The following is a 14,941-nucleotide window of genomic DNA, read 5'->3' as shown; positions in this document are numbered from 1 at the left end:
TAATAATAATAATAATAATTAATTATTATTATTATTATCATGATTAGTAGTAGTAGTAGTGGTAGTAATAGTAGTTTAGTGTTTAATAATATTTCAATGTTTAATTAAATCAAATAAACTTATATTTTACAGGAAAAGTACATGGAACTCTTGTTGTGGCAGCATTATTGTTTCTCCTGAACGTGAGTGAAGTTATTGCAAGTAAAGTGCTGAAAAAGTGAATTCTGTTAATTCTGGCTCTTGGTGGATTCTTTTGATAATTTCTTTCATTTCTTGTTTCTGACACACTGTATCTACCAATCCACAAAGGCAGATTTAACTTACTTTCTGCCTAAATTAGAATAATAGCTACAGTAGTTATAGCTAAATTACAACCATCAGCCTAAGCTGATTTTAATGTAATGTTATGTAACCAGCCACAGTGTTGCAAAACAAATCTACCTGTCATGTGTAAATATTTAGCCGCAGAAAAAAGTATGGTATGGTATGGCCACCAATGTAAATCATGGTGTAATTAAAAACTCAAAAACAGTATACATTGTGGTATATTAATATTTTTAGATGCCAAACCAAACCTATTCTAGCTCAGATAAAGACGCAGACAATATGACACATATGGGTCATTTTATTTTTGTCACTTCGACAAGTAGCAAGAAATGCCCAGCCCAGTGCTGCTCCAACACAACACATAGGAAGGGGGGGTAAAGTGTGTGGACACGGCATACTAGGAGGGTAAACAAATCTAACCACTAGTAAGCAGCAACAGCAACAATGAGTGTCCTTTTTAACCTGGAGTGTGGTGCATCTTTTGAGCCACTGTGTATGGCCACACCCCCTAAGCGCTGGCCCATGGCAGCCACACCATTTTTGTAGGTCCATCACTTACTCTTACACTTACACAATGGAGCGCTATTACCACTCAAGTAGCTTGTGTTACTTCTTAGGAGTGCTGCTTCCCGTCAGTGATGCTGTATGTCCTTGTTTGGATAATAGTGTTATACAGTATCAGAAACCACATAAGCAAGTCTATTTGAGATTACTTAACAACTTAATGCATGCAGTTTGTACAGTGCTAATTGGTGGGGTGTAAGCTTTCATACTTGTTAGCTACGTTAGCCTCTTAGCTCCAGTGCAAAACTAAAGAGGCAAACTTGAGACATTAGCCATGTTCTTGGCTGATCGACTGCATTTGGGAAGAAGGGAAACTGTGTAAATTAGATTTTTGGCTGAATCATTGCTTTAAGATGAATGTGATCTGTCATCTGTAGACGTGTGCTGCTGAGTCACTGACCTCCAGGAAGAAGCGTGGGCTCTCTGGCATGGTGTTGAGTGCTGCAATGGCAGCCACCGAGGGGAATGCACACACCAGCACGAACACCCTCCAGCTGTGGAACTGGTAGGCTGAACCCATCTGGAAGCTCCAGCCTGGTTGGAGACACAAAGAAAGCTTTAGAGCTTAAACAAGGCAACCAATTAACATCCAGCTCATCCAAACACTTTTTCATTTGCTTTGAAGTTGACTTTCTACCTTCATGGTGTTATTTTCCAACACACTGTTACTGTATTAAGCTCCAGCAATGCCAGAAAGCGCCTCCAAATAATTTGTTTGAACCTTTCTTGGGGATGCTAAATTACATAACAGGGAATCCTATTTCACAGCATTAACTCCCAGTCTGCCGAGGAGTACACACATTGGGAATACTGTTGCAGTGGGGGATGATAATGATAATGGTGAGGGGAGAGCTTTTACTGATAATGGTGAAGGTGGGATTGTTAGTATTACAGTCACAACTATAGAATGTTTTCAAATATTCTGTTCAATATTATCTAAATCTTTAACTCTTTAAGCCTTTTTCTGTTAATAACATGACGTTGGGTTTATTTGCTGTCTTAAGAATACAATTTAATGAACTGAAAAATGTGTAGACTTTAATTTGTGTCACAAACTTCCTGTTTCAACAATAAACATGAACAGGAATATAAATCACACATCAGTAGCATCAGATCACAGTATACTCAACAATAAAGGAGGTCTCATGCACCTTTCACACAGTGATAGAAAACACAGTGGCACACAGAAAGCTTAGACTCTATGATCTGATGCGTTTTACTACACACAGTAGGGACGTGTACAAACTGCAACTCCTCTGGTGGCAAATTTAAACGGGTTTAAGGGGTCATCACCAAATTCTCAGAATGTGATGAGAGGCTCAATTCAGTTAATGTAAACTAAGTAAAAAAACCAGACCTTGCATGCATTTATTATATTATTTTGCTTTTGAATGAAATGTAAATAAAAATCTCCAATGTAATGAACAAATATCATTAGCAAACAATATTTTCATAGCATATAACATAGAATACTGATTCATGGCAACACTGAACGGGTTGGTGTTGTAAAGACTGTTCCTATTCACAGTAATGAGGTGAGGGTGGGACTGTTGTGATAGATCATGATGATGTTACTAGTGATAGTGAGGGTGGGATTGTTACCATAGATGATGATGTTAATAGTAAGGCTGGATTATAACAACAGATGATGATGATGATGATGATGATGATGGCAATAGGATGTGATTGTTTCCATAGATGATGATGGTAATAGTAAGGCTGGGATTGTTATGATAGATGATGATGATGGTAATAGTTAGGCTGGGATTGTTTCTGTAGATCATGATGATATTTGTGAGGGTGGGATTGTTTCCTGACATAACGATAGTAATTGTGAGGCTAGGATTGTTTCCTTAGCTGACAATGGTAATTGTGAGGGTGGGATTGTTTCCATAGATCACAATGGTAATTGTGAGGCTGGGATTGTTTCCATAGACGATGATGGTAATTGTGAGGCTGGGATTGTTTCCATAGATGATGATGATATTTGTGAGGCTGGGATTGTTTCCATAGATGATGATGATATTTGTGAGGGTGGGATTGTTTCCATAGATGATGATGGTAATTGTGAGGGTGGGATTGTCATACAGATGATGATGATGTTAACAGTGAGGGTGGGATTGTTACCATACATAATGATTAACCCTCTGAGGTCCACAGACTTACCCACAAGTGAAATTTATCTTTCTCTATCTTTGAGATAATACAGTGCAGAAATACGGCTCAAACATGCCCTGAATCTGTAAAGTGGCTTCCTATTGCAAGATTGCATGTGAGTCAGATCTAGAGTTATGAGGCTATGAAGAGGGGTTGAGAAAAACGTCATCTGCCTCTCACTGTGTGTAATTAGTGGATAAATTGGTGGAACTGTTGGGGTGGGGCTATTAAAACAGATGATGATGATGATATTAGTGAGGATGGAACTGGGTGGGACTGTTACCACAGACAAAGATGGTTTGGGTGGAATTGGTGTTGTAGACAATGATGATGGCAGTGGTCAGGGTAGGATGGTTACCATAGACAAAAAATGATGGTGAAGACGAGACCGTTATCCATAGAGTATAATGATCTTAATGGTGAGGGTGGGATTATTACCATAGTGGGGGATGATGGCCCAGGCCATGGCTGAAGCGTAGATTCCCCCAATCATCCAGAACATACAGAGCCAGCTCAAGTGCTCGCCACGCTTCTCCTGAGCCAAAAACTCAGAGTAGTACGAGAAGACTATGGGGATAGAACCCCCAATCCTGAAGCCAGGAAGGAGAGAGGAAGAGAGGGAGAGAAAGCATTAGCTAATGTAAATAAGATGATATTTCGTTGCTGTTCCTAATACACATATTTGAAGGTAATATTAGTAGCAGTAATTTTTGCTAAAGACCATTCTTTATATTCAGGCCCCCTAGATGGTAGCCTCTATATTTTAATCACTAACTATATCACTAAAATATATCTGCACCCCCCCAAAGCCTCTGAAAATAAAGGCAGTGAACCAAAACTGCACCTTTGCATCTCCATAGGCTGCGCTAACCTTTGCAATCTTATATCAGCAACAGGATAGTATTAGCTCAAAGCAATTGGGCTAGACTATCCGATTTTCTCGAAGTCTTGTCCCTTCGCTGTCATATGACATTATACAAAAACAGCTAAATGACTTCCAGTATATTATATTTTACTTTGACTCAACACAGATTTTTGGACATCGATAATATGGTTTTGAGCCTGGCGTTTGCTGCTGTACAGTGTTTGGAAGATAAGAGTAGATTTGTTTGAGAGTATTTTTTACCCAACACCGGAGAGCAGACGGCAGAACAGGAAGGAGCTGTATCCTTGGACGAAGGAGGAGAAGAAAGCAAAGACGCTGTTGATGGACAGAGAGATGAGCAGAGTCTGCCTGCGTCCGATTCGATCAGCTAGACCCCCCCACACAAATGCTCCCACCATCATACCCAGGTATACAATGAGACCTGAGAGGGAGAGAGAGAAAGGGACACAAATATATCAAATTAATGTCCAGCAATCTGTACAGTACTGTGCAAAATGATTATATAAAATTCAGTCAAAATGTTAAGTCCAAGTTATTCAAAAGAGCATAGACTTACACAGGAGCCTCAATAACTATATATAATATAAATATTTCAGTATTTAGTGTGTTAACACATTGCCTTTATTACAGCTACCATTCTTTTCAGGAGATTCCAAAGTTCAGTCTTAGACGTTGGTTGCATTTTCTGCTTCTCACAATCCAAGTAATCACAAACACATTCAGTGATGCTGAGATCTGGACTCTGGGGTGGTCAGTCCATTGTTCTGAGAACACCAGCAGCTTCTTTGCTTGATTTACAAATGTTCTTTTTGTCTACTTCCTTTTCTTACTCTGGGCTCCTTGACAGCTTTCTCGTCTTTCTCAAAGATGAAAGCTGTTTAGATGATGGGGAAAGTTCTGGTGGTCTATCTATTTTCCTTTGACTTTCCCCTTCCTTACGCAGGTGGATTATCTTATATCTAATCTTTGAAATACAAAAATGAATAACTTGTACTTACATGTCATAAATGAAGGGTTGAAGTGAGATACAAGGCTAATGTAGCATGTAATGGAAGCCTACTGCCACCAAGCTACATAAACTACATAAAAATAGAACATGTCAGCTACATTAACATTAACCCAAAAACAAAACTAAAGAACTTTGGCTACCAAACATGTCTTGGCTGACTAAATACATTGAAGGCAGAGGAACAACTTTAGTACATTTGATCTTTGAATAAACCACTGCTTTAACATGGAGGAAACTATGATGCATGATTACACAGTAACATAGTAGTGGTTAGAACAAAATTGCATTATCACAGTTAAACTTCAGGTCCACTTCATAAAGAATCAATACCAACAATGTTATCTGTACTTTGATACAGCATTATGGAATCTGACATGATTCAAATGTCAAGGGTATAGCGTTCGACATCGTTCCCCTTGTTCAGCATTTTATTTACTCTGGGCAAAGCTCCTGCTTCTGCTGGCTATAAGTGGACTCATGGCAAATCTGATTTCTGATTTTCTCTGAGCAAAATTGGTCCAATACTGATACCCCAGTGTAGCTCAAACTACGGTGGGGTGGGGGTGTCAGGGAGGGTATCCAGCCTTATGCAAAGACACAAAAGATGGTATAAAATTAGTTAATTGATACTTAATACAATAACTGTTGCAACCAAGTAACAGGCTGGGCAATCATAAAAAATATGGTTCTTGGGTGGATGTACGGTTATAGCAAAAACCGTCAGGTGGCATACAAACTTTACATTATGAGTAGATTCTTTAACCTTTTAACTGTCACCTCATTTCTGCCTGAAACAGCCGACCCAAAGTAAAAGCAGCACAGTTCCCACATACGTTGGGCTACAGTCATTATCTTGGGCTCATTTGAAGGGTAACACACTTTTTTTCCCAACAATAAGGTATATTTGTACGAACTACTGACAGAGTAACAGAGGCTAGAATGGTGGAGTTCATTCCCACCTGATTCACAGATCTCTAAATTGATCTGACTCTTGCCATGTTATCAAGACCACATTTGGATTATGAAGTCTTTGTGGAGAGCCGCAAGGCTTTTAAGGTAAGGAACCACAGATTTGTTAGCATTTGCTCATTCAGTGCTTATGCTGCAAATGAGACGATCATTACTGCTGTGAATAATGGGTCATTAAATGTTTTGCAGGAATCAAATCCTGACATTTCTGTATTGCTGGACGACTTGATGCATAAAAATGATGTATAAAAACCTGAAGTGAACATTTCAACTGAAGTGTGCCTGTACCGGTACAGTGATCTACAAAGGGTTAAACTTTAAAAAGGTTCTTCACATTTATACATCTCAGGCCAATTTACGTAGTGTTAGCATTAACTGAGTGGTCTTTTCACAAGTGGACAGCAAGACATATAAGCTTTTAAGTTTTCAAAAAGAACCAAATGGAAATGAACTAATGTTTGACAAACTGTTGTCAGTGTACTTACGAAGTACTCAGTGTACATCTAAAAATAGTCCTAGTATCTACACACCTACAGGCTGTTTTAGACTGCATGAATTGGGAATGCACCCAAATAGTATGTGTTCATATCCGTTCCTGACCAATTTTGAAGGTGGTTTGGATCACAGTGTGTCTCTGAGACACTCTGGACTGTTCTTGGCACTGTCCACTTCTTATCAGACCACCCAAGACTCATGCTAATACCAGATGTGAACAGGGCCTCTTTTCCAAAAATGGTTCTTTAAAGAAGCATCTATTGAAACCATCTGCTGGCTTCGCTCCAAAGAACCCTTTTTAGCACTTTTACATTTAAGAGTTAAGTTTAATGTATCTTTTAACTCAATGAACATAGCCTCAATTTCGAGTTCGGTCTGGCCTGTTTACTGAACTCTGAAATATGTGTGTGATTGCGCGGCTCAGTCGCCCGCTGATTGTGTGATTTGGGGTGTGAGCCCAGCGATGAGTCACCGCGGCAGCAGGCGAGCAGTCAGCCGGCCGCCGGCGCCACCATTGATGTACTGTCACCGTCTTTAACAGAGTCTACCTCGTCGGCCCAGCGCTTTATTGATAATCTCACTGCTTCTGAATCGGCTACATTTGTCAGCCTGGCACTGCAGACAGGCCATTTTACTCATCTCAGGGTTCAGGAGACAGCAGGACAATTGTAATGTAGACATAGCTTAGCTTGCACTCTGAAATATCTTTATTTAAGACAGTGGGCTATGTTATCAAGTAGGCTCGGCCAAAGCTAATTAGCATTTAGTGCCTAGAGACTTGACAGTAACGTGTTACTTGGCTGATGCAAAGCGATCAGCCATGACATTAAACTACCTCCTTGTTTTTACACTCGTTGTCCACTTTATCAGCTCCACTGACCATAACAGGAGCACTTTGTAGTTCTACAATTACAGACTGTAGTCCATCTGTTTATCTGCATACTTTGTTACCCTGTTCTTCAATAATCAGGACCCCCAGAGGACCACCACAGAGCAGGTATTATTAGGGTGGTGGATCATTCTGTAAAACAAGGTGGTTTTAATGTTATGGCTGATTGGTGTAGTTTACCTGAGCCAAGTATTTGGCTGAGATAGATTATTTCAGTCAGCTCCTGCCTGTTACGGATGCACATTTTACGGATGCACATTTCTCGTTAAAGCGGCATTTTGGTCTAAAACTAGAGTTTAATATGTTAGTTGTCATAGCACAGCATTGTATCCCTCAGCCTCATGGGTTTGACAGAATTCATGACTTTGTATTGTTTTCATGTTTTTGTTTATCACTGTTCTCTTAGTATAATACTCAGCATGCATAATGCAAATAATCATACAACCACTGGGAATCCCTGTGGTGTCAACCAATCATGACTTTTAGCCAAGCCACCGATCTATAAGATAATAAATACAACCAAGCTAGCATTAGTGTAACTCTTTCCACAGTTATCACACAAAAACATAAGAAAATGATTGTGGTTCTGTCTTTGTCAAGCAGAAAATGGGTGCTAGAGACAAGAATGTAAGAAGATCCCACAGCCGATCATATCCACTTTTTCTGGCTCAACTGCTCACTGTTGACTGTAAATTTCTAAGCTAATGGCAATGCTAATGACCCACTGCATCCAGGTTAGACAGCAAGGTAGATGGTTATGGTTAATTACATTGCAATTAAATGAAATGTTTGGACATGTTTTCTGCTTGTGAACAGCTGAACGTATTGCGTATGGAACGTTTTTTAATGTGACCACCTGCTTAAAGAGAGACCACCTGCTTAAAGATAGTTATTACTCACTCATTCATAACAGTTAAACACCACAGCCCTACACACAGGAGAGTTCAGTTCACTGCCTGAGCAGAAACACCACCATTTTAGTCTGTTTTGCACTGCAGAAAATGCAAGTAAAATCAGCATAAATCTAGCCAATGTTCTCAATGTGGCAGTGTTTTAAGAATATTCGACTTATTTCTATATGTTTTTTACTTGAATGAGGTCATTTTCTCTAGTGAAATGGTCTAATATGTCTTCTGTTATTGGCAGATCATTTAGCCTGTTTTAATTATTATTTCTTGACAGTTATCTGCACTGTGTCTTGACTGAAACAAGCAAAACAATCTGCCAATAGATTAAGACAATTTCTCTAGAACTGAAGAGCCACATTTTAACTGCTTGCATAGAATTCAAATAAAACCCTTCATATCATCATTCAAAACAACCAAGCTTCAGAATTCCTTATTGAATCCTTTTTGTCCATTTCTACTGAATGACTCATCATAAAATGTTCTCACAATGTAAAGGGCAGCTGGAGAAAAGAGGTTTTGATGTTACAGCTACAATATATTAGCTAACTTGTGGTTGCACAAGTTGATTTGAGGTTTACAGGCATCTAAAGGGGAGTAATTTAATATGGACTATTGAGTTAATGTAAGTGACCTTTAAAAAACCCACTGTGGCTTTTAGACGGTTGTTTTTACTCTTAACAGCGGAAAGATGGAATGTAATGTCCTGCTCCAGCAGGGAGAGATACAAGCAGAGCGGAGAAGGTGACTCAGGCTGTATGGAGTTGAGAATGTGTGCAGCAACTAACCACACTCACACTCTCTCACCTTGGCCACACAACAGGCCTCCATGGCAGAGAGCCGGCGAAGACAAGTGGAGATAGCCATCACCGCAATGCAGTGGCGGCTAATGTTATCTCCCTCTGCTCTCCTGGCTCAGGCCTCATTGGCTGCTAACACAGGAGCTGTCCGTGGTGCTGATTCTGCGGGCCTTCAAGATCTGAGCTTGTTGATGTGCCAGCATGACCCGAGAAAGTGTCCAGCTTAGCGGAGAGGTGGACGTATTGTCCCACACTAAACTGGGAAGCACCGGCTCGATCGTCAGGATCGTCAGGTGAGCAGAAGTCCAACAGAACATAACTGGCTTTACTCTCTCTGGGTGGGTAGGATGGCCCCTTCCTTTCACCTATCACTTAGCACAATGCTAGCCAATGTGGGCGGCTGTTAGCCGACGTAACAGAATTGGCAGTTAGCGTGCTCCTCCAAGTGTGGTGAGCTGGTGTACCATATGCTGGCCTTCACCCTCCCAGCTTGGTAGCATCCTGTAATTAGGGGGACCTAACTGGTGGATGGAACTGGCACTAACTGACCCTAAATTACAGAGAAATATCCCAAAAAACAACTCCAATAGAAAGTGGTGCTGGTTTAAAAGGTAGATCTAAACTCAATGGCCACTTTATAGGAAATCTGTTTCTGCACAGTTTATCAGACCCTGTCTACTCCATCTATCAACGGAAAGAGACCACTACTGGACCACTGCTGACCAGATATAATTTGGATAGTGGACCATTCTCATTACAGCATCGGGTGTGGGGTGATCAGGATTCCAAGGACCCCAAAGAGACAGCGGCCCACCTTTTTTCTGTGATGCTTAGGCTTGCTCAAAAATTCTGGACTGAAACCCTTCATTCATTAAATAATAATGAAAGACTAGTTTCAGATACAGAGCCAACAGCAATGCATCTTGCAATCTGTCACCCCTCCAGTGGCCCTCTGTGTGTAAATGGTCAGTCGTGTAGCCCAGTCATGGTCAGCAAGAAGGACAAGACATTTGTTTTTAATTCAAATGAAGATGCTGTCGAAAGAACACAAACCAGCCTTTCACAAATGCCAGGAAAATGAAAGATAGGAGCAAAAATGGGGATGACAGTACGTACCCTAGTTTTTTTGGAGGTAAAGTTATCAAGATACTCTGTTAACAGAAAGGAAGTTTATGCCGCAGTTAACTGCAGTTGTCAAATGGAAATTGTGTGACGAAACTGCATAAACAAAACACCATGTTCTACTGCAAATTCTTAAAGTTTCCCCTTATAAACCAATAAAATCATGATTCCAGGACTGAATTTCATTACATATAGATGGATAATGGAATACTGTCACTGTCCAAAGAAAAACATGCATCTCTAAAATAGTAACTTTACATGAGAAGGCAAAAACTTGCTTAACTTTAATGTAAGTTAAGGAAATAGGTTTTATTTGAAGTGATTCTGAAGCACTTCTATTGGTCCATTCATCATGAAATTTTCACAAAATGTATAGAGCAACTGTCGTGTTCAAATGATGCAGAAACATAAAAATTGACAAAAATGTAGCTACATTTTTTGGACAGATGACTGGAGATTTTAGTGGATTCAAAATAATGTAAAATAATACAAGAACAGCTCATTAGAGAGTTTTGCCTCAAAGTCAAGAAGCAGCCTTTTTGAGCAGAAACACGTAAAGCATATTGATTTGCAGTCATGTTGCTCATATTTATGTTCACAGCTTGCAGCAAGCTAAGCAATAGGTGGCATTATGGAGCTATAACAAGTAGGTTATAGGTGAGTAGGTTTGTGAACGTTTCCCTCCTTTAGAACACAGAGCAGACTGTGGTAACTGGACCGTCAGTGACCACACTAGGCACAGCTTGGTAGCTCAGCGCTGGACGCTGTTATTGGACTGATCGTATGGCGGTGCGCTGTGGTTAACCCCATTTTCAGCTCCACGCTTCGGTCGTACAGAAAGGCCTCCGCTTCACACTACCCATCGCCACGGTGATGCCGTTCTGAACAGCCAATCGGAGGACGGCTGTCGCTCGGTGACGGCTGAGTGGGAGGGGCCGATTGCATCATGGCAGAGGGAGTCTCAGAGGAGGAGGAGGGAGCAGAGGAGCCTGGAGACAGCTGAGCTACCATCAGAGAGAAAAAAGAGGGGGAGGGAGCGAGCGAGAGTGGGAGAAAGTGTGAAGAGAGAGAGAGAGAGAGGGAGCGGGTAGGGGGAAGGGTGAGAGAGGAAAAGCAGAGGAGGCTGTGTGAGTCTCCTGCATAGTGACAGAAGAACACACAGCTTCGGCCCGAGGAGGTAAAAGAGAGAGAGAGAGGATGGCTGAAAGAGAAAGAGAAAGAGAGAAATAGATGGAGAGGGGAGGGGTGTGGCGCTATTTATAGTGTGTTTTTCTCCCCTTTCTGCGAGAGCACTGTCTGCTTATCTCTCTCTCTCATCTCTCACTCTGCCTCTCACTTCCTTTCCCCCTCTCTCTGCCTCTCCTTCTCGCCCCCGTCTCTTTCTCCAAACCGCTCCTCTCGACCCCCTTTCTTTCTCAATGCCCCCTCTCTCTTTACCCCATCTCTTTACCTCTCTCCCTCCTCATATTTCTCTTTGTCTCTCTCTCTCTCTCCATTATCTTTCTTTATGTCCTTCTTGCTCTATTTCTGTCCCTCTCTGTCTGTTTCTCTCTCTCCTACTGCCTCTCACTCTCTCCCTCTTTCTCTATGCCCCTCTCTCTCTCCCTTTGTCTTTCTCTTTACCTCTCTCCCTCCTCTTCTTTCTGTCTCTCTCCATCATCTTTCTTTATGTCCCTCTCGCTCTATTTCTGTCCCTCTCTCTGTTTCTCTCTCTCCTTCTGCCTCTCACTCTCTTACCGTCTCTTTCTCTGTGCCTTGCTCTCTCTCCTTATCTTTTTTTTACACCTCTCTCTATTTCTCTTTCTCTTTCTGCCTCTCTCCCCTCATCTTTTTCTGCCTCTCTTCCCCTCATCTATTTCTCTGTGCCTCTCTCTCTCTGCCTCTCTCTGTCTCTGTGTCACAGCCAGCTGTGCCGGAGGCAGGGGCTCCTCTACAGCTGAAGAGAGGAAGAGACGAGGGGAAAAAGAGAGGGAGACACCCAGTGTGATAAAGAGAGAGAGAGAAAGTGAACTCTACCTGCTCCCTCCATTCTGTCCTCCTCTACCTCCTGAAGTACCAAAGCACTACTCGGTACTCAGCACTCCGTCACAAAGGGAACCGACAGAACACACTGCCGGAGGCACCAGCCCCGCCGCAAAGGCAATACAACCGAAGTGTGATGCTCATAAAATTACAGATACTACATTACGTTCTGTACCTTGACTGCTGAACAATGACCAACTGACCTATCAATGCTCCACCCACAGATACGTTAGGAATAGCAACTGTCGCTGAGCGCTGCCAAAAATCCCAGTCAACCTACTGAAGGTTCACTAAACAGCAATGAATTTCTAGTTGAACCTCTTTACACAGTCACCATAAAATGCAGTGTCCACCTGTTTTGGAGACCCTTCATTTGATGGAATACGTTCAGGTGGTAATGTGTTCAAAAATGGAAGCAAACTGGATTTTCGTCTTAGTAGGTGAGCAAGCAAGTCAACAAGTGTGTTACTGTGTGTGAAAAAAGCTGCAGTTGTGCTGTCTGTATCCGACTCGATTACTACTGCACTAGTGAAATGGACACTAGAGGGGTGAAGAAGGGACGATATGGCAAAAATGTCATTTCATGACACTTCAAAAAGCTTTCACAATATGTCAAGATATTTGGTTTTCTGACATCTGGTGATTTGAAACAGACAAAGTAGTACCACACTTAAAAACACCATCATAAACTATGAATCCAATTATTTGTATACAACACTTCACACACAGCGCTGCACTGTGTGTAAGTCCAATTAAGCTGGACTAATTATGCTCTCTTTGTAATCAAACATGCAGTTGGTTAGTGTTTTTAAGTACTGTCGATATCCACTGTATGCTTAGAAAAGCATATTGTGTCACACTGTGACGTAATTTATCCCGATAACAATAAACACTGTCACGATAATGATAATTATTATCATATTGCACAGCCCTAAAAGTGGGCCTGCAGACTGAAGCTACAATGCTACACTAATGAGCTGAACTATGCTAATCAAAGTAGGCCGATTGGAAACAACAACAAATCTGCCATTATTGTTGTTGATTAGATGATGAAAAACAAACAGTGGCACCTTCAACATTAATACAAAAACATATCATTTGAAATTAATTATTGTTTTTTGTTAATGTTCCATATAGCTTGTTCAGCCTTGCAGCAATAGCTACAAAAGAAAGCTTTTGTAAACGGAGCATGGATAAGCCAATAAGCTGTACATTGTTTTCAGGAACACCTCTATTCAGGTTTGGGAAAAATGGGGCAATCCTGGAACAACAGTAGTATATAGACATGATTCTGTCAGCCAATGGTCCATCTGTACTCCTGCTGTCCACAGCAATGAGTTACAGCTACAACGAAAGAACAAACGCTCATAAACAACTCCTCCAGAGACAAAATCTTTCTTTTATAGTGTACTATTGCCTTAGTGTTGTACACTCAGGAATAAGAAGCTTCTTAATAGCTGTTAAAACCAGAGACCAGTTGATAGAGCGCCCTCAGGATTTCAGGAGCCTTCCCATAGTGGGACTGATCCAGTGTGCTGCTAGATATTACAGCACAGCGTTTTTATTGTGGTTGGTTTAATAAAATGGTGCCATTTGTCTGATCTTTGTCCTTCATCACTGGTTCAATATTTTAAATGCCACATGTTTCTGATCCCACAGCGCCACAGACACAATGTGGGGTCGTAACAGCGCACAACAGATTTTAAGTTTATTACAGCTTCCATTCTTTTCAGGACGCTTGCTTTCAGCTTTTCAAAGAAATCTGTAGGGAGGTTTTTCAGTCTTAGAAGTTGGCTGCATTTTATGCTCACAATCCAAGTAATTCGCAAACAGTTTCAATGATGTTGATTCCGTTTTTGATCTATTTCCTTTTCTCAGTAACAGAAGCAAGAGAGTGGAGTTGATTTTTTCCTCTCTCTCAAGGATGAAAGCTTTAAGTGCTGTTTATCTGATAGGGCCAGGTCTTGCATGGTTGTCAGAAGAACCATATTCATTGTATCTTTTAATCATTTTTTAAACTTCAGTTCTGAAAAATGAATAAGTTGTACTTATGTTCTGACTAGAAATTAAATAAATGGTGGTCTCTGACTTACTGTGTGTATGCTGTCGCTGTTTGTGTTAACTCGACGTGTTTTATTCGTTTTGTGTTTTAAATGTTGTTACGCAGTACATGCGTGCGCCATAGTGATGGAGGAGAAATGAAGTCCATACTTCAGAGCTCAGTGGTGAAATATAACCCATAATCAATATTTCTCTTTCTATGCATTGTTGACCAGTGCACAGAAACAGATTCCCTGGAAAAGGCTTTTTAACATTCAGATGGACACAAGCAAATATTGATTATGGGCAACAAGCCAGAATTTTCAGATTGTGTCCCTGTGTGGAGCTGTCACAGCTTCAAAAAGCTCTTATACAGTGCGCAAAATACCCTCTGGGATTCCCATCTCAGCAGGCTACCCCAGCATTGAATGGCTGCTAACTCACTCGACATAGTGGCGCTAATGCTAACTTCAATGGCAACAAAATGTTTGTGTTTGCAATTCTTCTTTTAGAAACACTCTATTCCAGTTTGGTAATGCGACCAACACATTAACTGAGCTTTTGCACATCTCTTTCGTCTTCGGTTTGAGAAATGAGTAACAATTCACTCATAGAACTCGTAGCTAGGCAATGAAGGATCAACTGGGTGAACCAATTTGCTACAGCGCCACCCTGAGGCAGATCAGTGCAGCTCTAGTTAAGAATACCAAGGACAGAAGCTTGTGTATCGTAGGTGAAGCTGGCTAAAATTTTCCC

General features: G+C 41.1%; 1 protein-coding gene across 1 annotated transcript in view; it reads right to left on the bottom strand.

Moving 5' to 3' along the window:
• sv2a (synaptic vesicle glycoprotein 2A) overlaps nt 1-14,941 on the bottom strand; it is a 74,302-nt gene that overhangs the window by 19,023 nt on the left and 40,338 nt on the right. Inside the window, exons 3-5 of the mRNA XM_036558350.1 lie at nt 4,175-4,355; nt 3,487-3,638; nt 1,292-1,425 (exon numbers count right to left, since the gene is read on the bottom strand). Coding sequence (XP_036414243.1) covers nt 1,292-1,425; nt 3,487-3,638; nt 4,175-4,355 — 467 coding nt within the window. The remainder of the gene's footprint in view (nt 1-1,291; nt 1,426-3,486; nt 3,639-4,174; nt 4,356-14,941) is intronic.

This window comes from Colossoma macropomum, unplaced genomic scaffold (genome assembly GCF_904425465.1).
Source record: "Colossoma macropomum unplaced genomic scaffold, Colossoma_macropomum, whole genome shotgun sequence".
NCBI lineage: Eukaryota > Metazoa > Chordata > Actinopteri > Characiformes > Serrasalmidae > Colossoma > Colossoma macropomum.
This window is presented reverse-complemented; position numbering and strand designations above follow the sequence as displayed.